Source organism: Phyllostomus hastatus, unplaced genomic scaffold (genome assembly GCF_019186645.2).
Source record: "Phyllostomus hastatus isolate PE091 unplaced genomic scaffold, TTU_PhHast_1.1 phas_scaffold_1674, whole genome shotgun sequence".
NCBI lineage: Eukaryota > Metazoa > Chordata > Mammalia > Chiroptera > Phyllostomidae > Phyllostomus > Phyllostomus hastatus.
In genome coordinates this window covers 11,635,629-11,648,833 of record NW_025334011.1, presented here as the reverse complement: position 1 = coordinate 11,648,833, position 13,205 = coordinate 11,635,629, and the positions used below count along the sequence as shown (strand labels likewise).

Here is a 13,205-nt window from a genome sequence, read left to right as displayed (position 1 = left end):
TCATAAACTAGATGATGGAGAAGTCCATATTCATGGCTTAAACCAGCTTGTACCGGTTTGGGCATGGTTTTATGCTTCTGGGTGGAAGAAGTTGTTTCCCGTTGGCCAGTGGAGGGAAGCTAACCGGCAGGCTGCAGTGGGTGGAGAGGTAGTGATCCCACCAGCCCCTGGGGTGTACTCCCCTGAGTCTCCCCTGGTACTCCCAGGTTGGCAGTGGGAGCCTGACCTTCCCTTTGATCTGTGTTCTTCAAAGGGAAAATCCTCTTGAGGGAAGAGGAGCTGGGGTAGCTGCCAGATTAGTTAAGGAGAGCTCAACTCTAGTATGAAAGCAAACGCCCCAGCAGAGATGCCATTCCTGGTCTAAGGAGAGCCTGAGGAGAGAGCTGAAGCCCACTCCAGGAAGCTGGCCAGCCCCACCTTTCAAGGCCCTGCCTAGACCAACTTTGGGGTACACAGCCCCGAGAGGCAGTTTCTCTCCCAGGAGCACGCTCTCCTCTCTTCCTCCTCCACACTGGCTCCCAGAGCAGTTGTCCCTCTCCCCTGCCTCTCACCCTGGCCCATGCACCCCACAGAGAGGGGTTGTAGTGAAAGCAGGGTGGAGCGAAGGAGGAGTGAAAGCAACCCTGTCCCACAAACATTGGGAGACCTCCTGCCAGGAGAACCCTGCTGCCACCATCCACACTCTTCCTCCAGGCCACACCCTCCCTCTCTGGGCCCTGCGTGCCTTGAGCCGGCCCTCACCCTCCTCCCTGCTCCTCTTTCTCTCACGCAGCTCCACACCCTGAGCTCCCCCTCCTGTCGTGCTCCCTCAGGTCCCCTCTGGCTTCTTCCTTTGGGCCAAATGGCTTAGAAAGTGAAGAAGCAGGTATCTCTAGAACCCAAGTTAGAAACTTATAAAAACCCTTTTTTTAGGTAAAAATGTTATTGTATATGTAGATTAAGTCTGTAGCATAATTCATCCTCAGTGTCAGATATATAATGACTTAATAGCTAGGATCTAGTTGCCTAAGCACCCAAATAACATAGTTGCTCTAGGAAAAAGCATGTCAAATTTCAGAAAACCTTCTTATAGCACACCTTACTCCTAATCAGCCTTCCCGACCTTGCAATGGACTGTGGTCCCTGTGTACTTAGTGGACAAGATTTTCTAGAGCAATATGTTCTTTGTGAGGTACACACACACACATACACACACACACAAGGTCTGTCCAGAAGGTATCCAGACATGTAATATGAAAAATAGGATCACTTATTACAGATGATACAAGAAACATTATACATGGTGCCCCTTCAAAGTAGACACCTTGAGACCTCATACAGTTCTCCCAGTCACCATCAGCTGCCCCTTTGTATTTTCCTGAATCTCATCGATGGTCTGAAATCTCTTCCCTTTCAAAGGTGATTTTAGTTTTGGGAAAAGCCAGAAGTTGCAGGGTGTCAAATCAGCTGCAGGGGGGCTGAGTCAAAACAGTCCACATAAGACATGATGCATGAATGGGCTTATTGTCATGATGACGCTGCCAACCACCAGTTGCTCATAGCTGCAGCCTTCTGAATCATCCGAATAGTTTCTGTTCAAGCTTAATGCAAAATGTGATGCAGATTCGTTGCTCGGTTCCCTCGGTCACTTCAATACTACACTTGATCTTAGCCAAAAGGTCAAGAAACAATTGCTCAGTCATTTTGAATGTGATGGCCACATGGTACACATGCTCAGTCAGTGTCATCTACCACCTCCACTGACTAGTACAGTGAAGTCGTCATTGCTCATGCATACATACCCCAGTCCACTCTCCTTGGCTGCCAGGTTACCTTGATGTTGTGCAAACCATTCTCCTTATATTAACAATGGCTGGACATTTTCCAGACAGACTATGTATAGAGGTAAAATGAATAAAATTTCCTCATCAACTGAGTTTAACCAGATAGGTAATAAAACAGCAACCTTAATACCCTGTATAGTTTATGGCATGAAAGCAGTCTCTATTTTTGTTTATTTTACAAAGTATCATCCTGGTGTTCCAATGTTCCAAACAAATAGTAAAAAAAAAAAGGAACCTAAGCTTTAATTCAAAGTTTCAGTACTGTTGATATTGACCTGATAGTGATCGCTGACCAAGCTGGAAATAAGGAAGCCCAGCCCAGTTCAGATAGAACAATTATGGCCAGTCTGGGACAGTGCAGTGCTCCCCTTTGTTTGCCTGTTTTTCAGCTCGCAAGATGGTACACACTAAAATGCACCTCTCATTTCCCTCTCCTATGTTCTCCTTTGTACATGTTAAAAACAGCGGGTCACGGAAAGTCGAGACACCCAAATGACTATCGAAGAGAGAAAGCACCTCATCACTGTGAGAGAGGAAGCCTGGAAGACAAAAGGCAAAGGAGCAGCTAACGACTCCACCCAGTTCACAGTGGCCGGGAGAATGGTGAAGAAAGGTCAGAGTGTGCACGTGTGTGTGTGTGTGTGTGTGTGTGTGTGTGTGTGTGTGTGTGCAGGCATGCTCCATCACCCGCGGAGGGGAGCGGGCAGTGACAACTTGATGAAAACAATCATGCCATGGTGTTTTTCAGTTTTTAATCCCACTGAAGTTGTGTTAATGGTTTGGGGTAGTTTTCCCAAGATATTCCTACTGAAAACTTTTTTTTATACAGAGCATCATCTTCAATGTAAAAAGCATAATTCAATTAGTCACGTTTCAAAACTTAGCCATTTGGAAATTGAGCACAAGTTTCAAAAGCAATGCTAAATCTGCTCACAAATCTTAGTTCTTTTCCATAATTGCCTTTAAATTATTTCCATTTCCTTGCCATCTGGCAGTCAGTTAACCCAAATTAGCCTTTTTCGGGGAAGGAGTTTCTCTTCTCTCCCTCTTAGGGAAATTCCTAGGTCCCTTTCCATCAAACTGGTGTTCTCTGGCTCACAAAGCCACATTTCCATGTGTGTTTTAACAGATGTTTAAAAGGTATCTCCACTTACAAAAGTGGGATTTCCCTGCAGTTTCTTCTCTGCATCTGAGATCTTAGAGCTGATGTGAAGCCTGTACCCAAAGACTTAGGAAACCGAGGAGTCACGTGGTTAGTCAAGTCACCAGAGTGCTTTGAGCCTCCGTACCCTGTAGGAAATGGTTAAAATTTGGGATCCCTTTGTCTCCTATATGTGTACCCTTATTTTCTAAGCTATTACTTAAAAAACAAATGTTCTAACTTACTGATAAAGGTTTTCACATTCAGAATTAATTTGTACTGTCATCAGCTCTTTAGGTTTATGTTTTCCTTTTCTCAAAATCCTTCAGGATCCTCCCTCATGAATAGTGCCCAACTCGTGGTAGTCTCATAATAAATATTCACAGAAGGAAGGGAGGGAGGGGAAACCCCTGAATTGTGATTAACTCAGATCTTGATGGAAGCATCCTCTCTAATAAATTCCTAACCTTGGAATCACCAGAAGATAACAGCAGATAATTTACTCTCGAAGAATGAAGTAGCATTTGAGTATCTTCACCAAGTCACAAAACTGTGTAATCATGTTAAGCTACTTTAACATGAGCCCCATCTAATGTTCACAAAAGCAGCTCCTTGAGGCCCCCATTGGTTAAGAAGAATTCTAGCGGAGAACTTGACCCAGAGCTCAGATCCTCCAACCTCTGGCCTGGGCTTTTATCTGATGACTTTTTGTTTTGGCTTTTTATTCCTCCTCCATCTTAAAAATCACAATTCATTTGTAACTGGGCCCTTACTACAAAATCCCACAGGCCCTTGTCCACAATGATATCAGAGGAAGGAGATTCACTCTTCTGTAGATTTGGGGAGCATGGTCCAAGAAGTGCCTATTAGTGGATGAATTTGCACTCACATTTTCCTGAGTATATCAGGATCTTTATTTAACAGTTGGTCTATGGCTTGCTCAGGAAATAATTCTCATATACATTTTGCAGCCACAAGTTACTGCATGCCAGTGAGTTGCCAAAAGGCCTGCTGCCTTCCCATTTCCATTCTCTCTCAGCAGAGAGCTCTGCTCTCCCCTAACCTCATTAACACTTCCTCCCTTCCTGATATTCCTGGAGTGTCTGTAACAATTCACACTCCAAAAGGTTTCTGTGATATTCTAGTATTCTTCTGGAAGAAAGCTACTCAAAGTGTGCCTTTGAACAAGAGAGTGGGTGACTGGTTATTGCACGTAGAAGTTATTAAAAAGAGGTGTGGGGAATGCTTTGTTTTAACATGGTGTAACTTAAACCTGTTTGCCCTCCCTTGTTGCAGAAAAATACTTATTTCTAGCTGGGAAAGAGGTCTCCTGCGTGCTGGGCAGCAGGGAGCGCCCTGGCAGTACCCAGTACTGAGGGCCAGGTTTCCTAATTGCTTTAAGCATCAGGCGTGTTAATTAGCTCTAGAGTTAATAACCTCTATGCTAATGAACCTTTCCGTGCATTTATGCATCCTTTTAGTAGGTAATGATTTACTGCCCCAGCCTGTGATATCAAATTTCACCTAACTGTATTATCTTCCAAGAAAATTTATTTTCTCACTGATATAAACCCTTTGCAGTCCTAGTAACCACGATAAATTTTGAAGATTTTATTGTCATTATTAAGTAAAAATATGTACATCTTGAGGGCTTCTAGACTATTGCCTAAACCTTAAGTTTTAAACTGTGTTTCAGTATTTTTCCTTTAAAATGTTATGCTATAATACATCTTTCTCTCATAGAAGGCTCATAGAAGCTCATAGAAGGAAGGGACAGAGCAACTTATTCATGTATTTTTCCTTTGAGTGACAGTGGCATCTTCAGATGTTGTCCTCCGAGGGGTGCTTCAGGTGGCACTGGCATCCAAGGGTTTCACATTTATTACAAATGAACATGAACGACATTAACACCTGATGTTGTTTGCTGTAAATGTATTAATTATTTCCCTTTCCAAACCCTTCTGCTTAAGTTGAGAGGGAAAATACTGATTTGTTTTTATTAAAATTTCTTGTTTCAACTAGATACCTTTTTGATGCTGGAGTTACTTTCTTTCCCTTTCATTTGCCCCTTACCATGCTCCTCCTTTTAAGGATTCCCCACCCTGATAAATACACAAGAAAGTGTATCATTGGGTCCTAGCCACACCCAAGGGGGAGATGCCCTCCCGGAGATCACAGGTCAATTTAAATGTATGCTCTCCCAGGCCTTTCTTCTAAAAGGTTAGCGCTCTTGAGTTACTGTTCAATGGAACCACGCTCCTGCATGATGCCCCCAGAGGCTGTGCTGTCCCTCCCTCACCTCGGACCGGGAGGGAACTCCAGAGCGGGGAGCTGCTTGCCAGCCACCACCACAGCCCATTCTCCTCTTCCTCGGTGGGAGATGGTGCAAATGGCTTTCTCTTCAGCTGTGTCCACCACCTCAATGGGCCTTCAGAAGTCACACTCCATTCATTTAAGAATACCCTGATAGCCTGTCGTAATTTCTTATTCTGTCTACATGTTATGGACGTGTTTCCCCACATGTCCTCATTGTTCGTTTTGGACAATGTTTTATCAGCTACTGCAGTCCCCTGCCAAATGTACCTGCCAAATGTGTGTGCATGTGTGTTTGTGTGTAAATTCTGTACATTATAAAATCTACTCTAGAGATAAGAGAGACCTAGCATGGTCCGGGGTGTGTCCGGCAATGGCGCTGAGATACTGAACAGCTCCCTTCTGTGTCTGCAGGTTTGGCGTCACCCAGTGCCATAACACCAACAGCGTCACCAATCTGCAGTAAGACAAGGGGCACAACACCCATTTCCAAGCCCCTGGAAGGTAAGTCACAAAGGCACCCTATACGCCAGTGACTATGCGATCAGAAGAGTCCTCGGTGGTACTCTCATCGGTGGTTTCTCCTTGCCTAGATATCGAAGCCAGACCAGACATGCAGTTAGAGTCGGACCTGAAGCTGGACAGGCTGGAGACCTTCCTAAGAAGGCTGAATAACAAAGGTACATGCCAGCAGCCAGAGGGAAGCTTTGGTTTATATACCTATAACACACTGCAATTCGGATTTCAGTGAGTAGCCAAGGAAACCTAAAATGAACCTGCCCCTCTCTCAAAATCTCTAACTCCCAACTGCAATGGCCTTCTCCTCACCTCAGTTGTCCTCTTTCTATACGACCGTGCTGGTTTATGCCGTCAGCAGTGTATTTGTTGTTGTCTTTTTAAAAATGAAGTTCCTGGCCAAGTCTGACTGTGTCATCAAGCTCCAGTCTGTTTGATGATGTGCTGACTTGGGGACCCCCAACAACACTTCTTCTTACATCTAAATCCTTGGGATGCCATCCCAGCAGAACCATGACTTAATTTTGCTTTTAACCCTGCAAGCAGATTATTATACTTCCTCAAATTCAACATGATCTTGGGCCAGATGAACTTTAAATTGGATATGTCAATTTCCAAAGAGGTAGCAGCTGATATATATTATAATCACAAATGATTTCCAAAAGAATATTCTAGTAAATATACATTGAAATAAATATACAAAATAAAAGAATAATATGTAGCAATATCCTTATCTCTTAATTAAAATTCTCCATACTTGAAACCTGTGAAATACTAAACTTTGGGAATCCCCATCATTGACACTGACCCCAAATAGGTTGGAAATAATACAAACAACCCATTAAACCAGAAATATATTAAGTATAATAAGATAACTAACTTGGCAAGGCAAGCAATGCAAATAATTAGAAGTTTATTACATATATGTAACAGTGATCTAGCCCAGGGGTCTAATCCAGCTCATCACCTGTTTTTTTAAATAAAGTTTTATTGGAACACAGTCATGCCCACCTGTTAAGGTATTATCAATAGCCACTTTTGCGCTACAGCAGCAGGATTGAGTAGTTATAACACAGGCCATCTAGAGTCCTGTGCAAAGTCTAAAATGTTTACTAAGGGCCCTTCGCAGAGAAAGATTTTGCTGACCCCTGACCTCAAATGAGGCTGAGGCTACTTCTGCTCCGAGTAGCACAAGTTGTGTAGTGGGCTTGTGTGCAGCGAGGCCCGCCCTGCTCTCTCCTGCCACGTCACCGTCACCTCAGGAGCTGTGTTCAGACTGGAAGTCCTTTCATGAGAAGTCAAGGCAGGCCTTCGAAGCATCCACATGACCCTGGATGTCCCTGTTGTGATACACGAAAGTATGTTCAGTTCAGTAACAGGGGAGAGTAGACTGGAGAGTATTGTTATAACATAACTTAAAATAAGAGAGACCAGGGTGAACTCCCATCTGTTCTACGTAGGAGGAAAATAATTTTTAAGATATTGTGAGGTGCAGTTGGAATAATGTTTTTACAAAAATTCATGTTGTTTATTTGCTTGTTTATTCATAGTTGGTGGGATGCAAGAAACCGTACTCAGTGTCACCGGCAAATCTGTGAAGGAGGTGATGAAGTTGGACGACGACGAAACCTTTGCCAAATTTTACCGCAGCATGGACGATACGGTGCCAAGGAGTCCTGTGGAGCTGGAAGAAGACTTTGATGTTATTTTTGACCCTTATGTCCCCAAGTAAGTTACTGCAAACCCACCTCTCACCCACTGAGAACGGACTCCCTCTTCGGCTTCCCCTTAGTATTGTCACGAGGCTGTTCTCTCTCACTGCATTACACCTGTGATAGAACTTCAGTATAGCCAAATTATTACCCTTCCAAGACCCCAGTAGATTCCTGAAACTGTGGAGAATACCAAAGTCTTCCAATACTCTGTTTTTTCTTTTCTTTTTTTTAATTTCTTAACTGTATTTTCTTCCAGTACCATTTAGCCGCCTTACATCCCCCTCCCCGCTGCAATCACCACCCTGTTGTCCATGTCCACGAGTCCTTTGCTATAGTTTTTCTTGTACTACATACACACCTTTGCACTGAAAGGAAGCACGATGTGGCTTCTCTCTGGCATATCTGAATTGCCAGCATCACTACTCTTGTGCTTTGGGACCAAATAAGGGAGACTTAAACACAAGTACTGTGACACTGGGACTGTAAGTCTGATGACCGAGATGGCCACTAAGTGGCGAACGGGCGAGGAATGTCCACGGGGTAGATAAGGCACAAGACGAAGCAGAATGGCGGCAAAATGACCGCGCACAATGTAAAACTTGTGAATTGTTTATCTCTGGAATTTTCTGCATACCAGGGTTGACCACGGGAAATCGAAACCATGCAAAGTGAAGCCGTGGATAAGGGTAGGCTGCTATACTCTCCAAGCGGGCTGCACAGTGCTGTGGGCGGACGAAATGTGCTCTCCCCAGAGCTGGTGTGCATTCCGGCAGGAAGTCCCGCACACACACACCCCACATCACAGGTTTCTCACGTCACTCCCATGTTCTTCTGCATATTTTTAGACTAACACCATGTAGCAGAGATTTCTATACCTTTTCTTTGACATATCAAATTCTTGACTTTACACACCAAACTCATGACTTTCAAAAAATATTTGGATCACATGGGCTCAAATTAATACAACTAACTAGAAAATCAGTAAAGCATATTCCCTAATTTACAGTAATTTATAAAATCAGTAGATCTGAGGCTGTTCTCAGTGATGCCCACGGGCCCGGCTTCACACGGGAATGTGACTAAAGCAGTGGAGAAAAGTGGTCGTGGTTCCTGGTGCCCTCAGTTGCAAGCACCAGAAAGAAGGCCAGGTCAAGCTGGCATCAGCAGGAGAAAGGCATGGGGCTGCTTAGAGGTTCACTCCCTGAAAAGTGCCGGGGCAGAACTCAGGGTCTGGGGGCACTCAGGATGCAGTTTCGAGCGTGCCTGTTTCCAGGCCGTGACTGAGTGGTAGGGGTCGGCCACACCCAGCCCTGGGTTTGGGTCTGCTCACTTGGAGGCTCCAGCACAGGCAGCTTCCCTTCCCAGAAGTTCCAGGCTTGATTTTCTTGGGTCTGAGCCCACTCCTAAATTAGCCAGCATCGTGGCCAAGGGGATGGAAGATGGAGACTGGACAGAGCTGGCGTCCGGTCCCCTCCTGAGCCGGGGTGGGAGGCGGGGGCAGAGTAAGGTGCTCTCACCAGAAGCAGGGGGAGGCACTGGGCTGGCTCAGCCCACTGCTCTGGGCCACATGTATCCGTTTCCTGCAAATTTATCAGAGAGACAGTCTCTTCCTCGAGTCTGTGTAGTTGTCATAAAATTTTCCTTACGCTACTTCTGATACATTTTTGGTATGTATCAATATGTTCTTTTTTTTTTCAATTTGCTACCTTAAGAAAATTAACAATTTGCCACTTCCTGTATTTAAATAATATTTTGGGTATTTACATACATGGTTATTTAAAACCGCTTCCCAAAAGTCATTGTTTAAATCATTCTACATTTAAAAGATGTGTGTTCGTTTACACACACACGGCAACACTGCACATGAAGAAGACTCGCACGTAGGCCTGTGCAGTTGGAAGTTGGGAGCAGCAGCTGGAATCTGTGGGGAAGTCACGTGACTGGGCCCACACACCTCCCCAGGTTTGGCCCTCTGCCCCAGAGAGTTGTGTGAGTGTGTGGCAGTCGTAGCTGATTTTGTGAAACTACTTTATTTCCATCTATTCTTCAAAATAGTGCTTCTTTTCTAAAGAGGGGCGACAGGTTGCAAGGAGACTCGTTATGAAACTTGGTGAGGGAACTGAAAAATTATTGTGTAATTAGAAAGATTAGTCTGGAAGAATGAGGATGAAATGGAGAATCTGTGGCTGGCTGTAATTCTTGAAAGACTCGCCTGTAACAGAAGAAGTAGACGTGTGCATTATGTGCATTATTCCCTGACCCTCAGGCTCCTGCAATGGGGAGAATTGGAATGAGTGTGTGGGTGTGAGAGAGTCAGGGAAGAAACTTCCTTCCTGGGATTGTCTGGGCTCTTGAATTGCATGACTCTCTCCTTGAACCTCCCTTCTATCCCCAAGATTCTGTGACTTCGTGTCAGGCGAGTGGCGGGCGGGAGGAAGAGTTCTAAGATTTACAGTGAAATCAGGGAATCAAATTGTGGAGCCCATCGCTTCAGGTCAGAGGCCCGCAGTAAACCAGGAGTGGGTGATAGTCCAGACCGAGGCCACAGCTCCCCTTTGCTCCTCAGGTTGACGTCTTCAGTGGCCGAGCACAAGCGCGCAGTCAGGCCCAAGCGCCGGGTTCAGGCTTCCAAAAACCCCCTGAAAATGCTGGCAGCCAGAGAAGACCTCCTCCAGGAGTACACTGAGCAGAGACTCAACGTCGCCTTCATGGAGTCAAAGCGCATGAAAGTAGAAAAGAGTGAGTATTTGGAACCACCGTCCTGCTTCTGAGCTCGGCAACTGGTGATGCAGTGTTTTCGTCCTCCCTTTTCTGCCTTGCGAAGGCCAGGAGTAGCGCTCATAGGACACTCATTAAATAAAAATGAGTTAAGTGTGCACGCATTTGCACACCTGCAGAAAATCTGCCTTGAACTTAAAGGTTTTCACAGAAATTCTTCTAGCCTCGAGCATCTGTTAGCTGGAAGATGCAGATTACCCTGATTTGCTGCATTTTCTTTCAAGAGGTTGGAGGAGAAGGATGTTTCTGGGCCTTGTAATCCAGCCCACTTTCAGCACAATAATTCTCCGCTTAGTCTTATTCAAGAGGAAATCATTTGATCTCTCACAGGGAGAATGCCCCAAATCAGTGCTTTGCCTAACTCTATATTTTTATATTATTAATTAATACAAAAACCAGTGTTCTGCAAATTGTTTTTGATGGGACTCTCAGGCTCCTGGAAGTTGGGACATGGGTTGGGTGGAGTGGGAGCGTGGGGTGGAGCAAGGAGAGGAGAGCGAGGCTCCCACCTGCCTGTCTCACCGGAGACAGAGCTGCCCTGCTCTTACCTGCCCAGTGAGGTGGAGTTTTGTAGTTTTGAAACAGGTTTCCTCAGTGGACATAATGACCTGCATAATCATATGTAGGTCATAATCATAATGACCTACATAATGACCACAAAATCATGCTGTTTTGAATATTCTTCCTATAATTTTTCTTTTCCTGTAACACTCATAACCCTATTTCCTAACGTTTTTCTTTGAAATATATGTATTTATATAGAGTGATTGAGCTTTTTCAGTGTCACTGGTTTATTGAGAAAGTATATTTCAGAATCACTATGCCCCATGAATTGTCAAAGTGTGTTATATTTCTTCAGTATTTGAACCTAATCCCAGCAAAATAATTGTTCTGAATTTCTCTCCAGCATATACATTTAAAAAAAAAACAATGAGATGGAGAAGTAAAGGTTTATTGGAACAAGTTTTTCATACTTTTTCTCTACCTCCACTCCCGGGGGAACAGAGAATGCCTCTGTGGTGACTGGCACACACGCGTGTGTTGGTGCACCCTGGAAGCTCTGCATCTTGTTAGAATCGTAAGTTGAGAGCAGAGGGCAGAGGGCAGAGGGCAGAGAGCAGAGAGCAGAGGGCCTCAAGAGATCAGCAACTTGATCACTTTGCCTCCAGAAAAACATTAGAATTAAACTATCTCTTGTGGAATGCCTGCTTTTCTACTTTTGATAGAAAATAAAGGATTTTGGTGAAAGCCATCTCACAATCTTCCTTGAGAATGCATTTTCAACATCTCAACGTTGTTAGGAACTGTAACAGCATTGAGTGGAATTGCAGCAAATGAGTCTAGCTCCTGATTTTGTACTAAGGTAGCTGTACCACATTTTCACTCAAGCTTTGTCCCCACATGGTGAGGTATGACCTTTGTCAAGAAGCAAACTAAACTTTCAATGCAGAGTTGAATTCTTAGTACAGTGGTTAAGCATGGAATTTCATAGTTAAATTGGACTTGAGTATGTGATCCCCCTCCGCATTAACTTTAAAAGAAAAAGATAGTTTTGGCTTGTGTGTCTCAGTTGGTTGGAGTGTTGTCCCATAAACCAAGGGTCGCTGGTACAATTTCTGGTCAGGGCACGTGCCTAGGTTGTGGGTTCGGTCCCTGGTCGGGGTGCATATGAGAGGCAACTGATCGATATTTCTCTCTCTCATGGATGTTTCTTTCACTCTCCTTCCCTTCCCCTCTCTCTAAAATCTAAGCATGTCTTCAGGTGAGGATAAAAAAACAAATAAAGAAAAGAAAAAGATAGTCATGAATAATTTCTGATGGAAAACATTGTCATTTCTCCTGAGCATCTTGCCTCTCCCCACCTTTCTGTGTTTCTCTGTTCCCTCGCCCCAGTGTCCTCCAACTCCAACTTCTCAGAAGTGACCCTGGCAGGCTTAGCCAGTAAGGAGAATTTCAGCAGCGTCAGCCTGCGAAGCGTCAACCTGACAGAGCAGAACTCTAACAACAGCGCCCTGCCCTACAAGAAGCTGATGCTGATGCAGGTCAAAGGTATTTCAGAGCAGCGGAGAGGAGTGACACAGTAGCCAAGGGTTTCGGTTGGTCAGCCTCAGAGGCCCTGACTGCCCTTAACTGCCTCTTGTGGGAGGGAACTCACGCTCTGTGAGGACCTGCTGCGTGCCAGGTGCTGAGCTACCTCCTCTCTGGTGCTGTACCCCCTGAGGCTCAGAGGGGCCAGGAAGGTGCCTGAGGTCAGCAGCTTGAGCAGCACTGCTGATCTGAACCGAGGTCTCGCCCATTTGAGAAGCTCAGCTTCGGCAGCTGCCTCCCCTGGCCCCGTGGCCCCTGGCACTCACTGTCATGCAGCTACTAGACCCCGTAAGTCATCACAGTGTCGTGTCTACGGAGCTCCCCTCACAGAGGGCAAGGGGAGACAGGCACATCTTTGGAGGAGAAATCCAGGGGAAGTGAAGCAGGTGAAGCGGAACAGGCTTCCACGCCGTCCCCCTTTCTGTCTGTAGCAGCGGGACTTAGCTCTGGGCTGTGAGCACGGACTTGGCCACGTCCAAGAGGCCACTGCTGGAGAGTAATCATCAGGAGAGGGTGGATGAAACAGGCTGTCCGTCTGTGAGGATTTGCGGTGTGTTTTGGCATAACCACTGCCCTCCTCAGGGACAGGCTCAAACAGCCAACCTCTATTCCCAGTCCTAGCCCAGAAACTACTCCACCAGTGTGACTATCCATCAGCAGTTGTCTAGGAGAGGGTGCTGATTCCCCTCAGGATCCCCCTGTGATTTCAAGTGAAGATTTCTGAAGAAGCTGGCCACGGCCATTAAATGTAGGGTGTGGGCTCAATGGAGAGAAGGCAACTAGGAGATGAGGGAATGAGGGAAGGGGACATGGGTGCCATCTTTTCTGGAG

General features: G+C 45.3%; 1 protein-coding gene across 19 annotated transcripts in view; it reads left to right on the top strand.

Annotated features, from left to right (window-relative positions):
- Positions 1–13,205, top strand: part of SVIL (supervillin) — a 213,380-nt gene that overhangs the window by 175,498 nt on the left and 24,677 nt on the right. For all 19 annotated transcript variants that reach the window (XM_045858133.1, XM_045858128.1, XM_045858126.1 and 16 more), the window contains 6 exons: positions 2,289–2,436; positions 5,692–5,781; positions 5,871–5,957; positions 7,344–7,521; positions 10,075–10,247; positions 12,180–12,335. In XM_045858133.1, the coding sequence (XP_045714089.1) occupies positions 2,289–2,436; positions 5,692–5,781; positions 5,871–5,957; positions 7,344–7,521; positions 10,075–10,247; positions 12,180–12,335 (832 nt within the window). The remainder of the gene's footprint in view (positions 1–2,288; positions 2,437–5,691; positions 5,782–5,870; positions 5,958–7,343; positions 7,522–10,074; positions 10,248–12,179; positions 12,336–13,205) is intronic.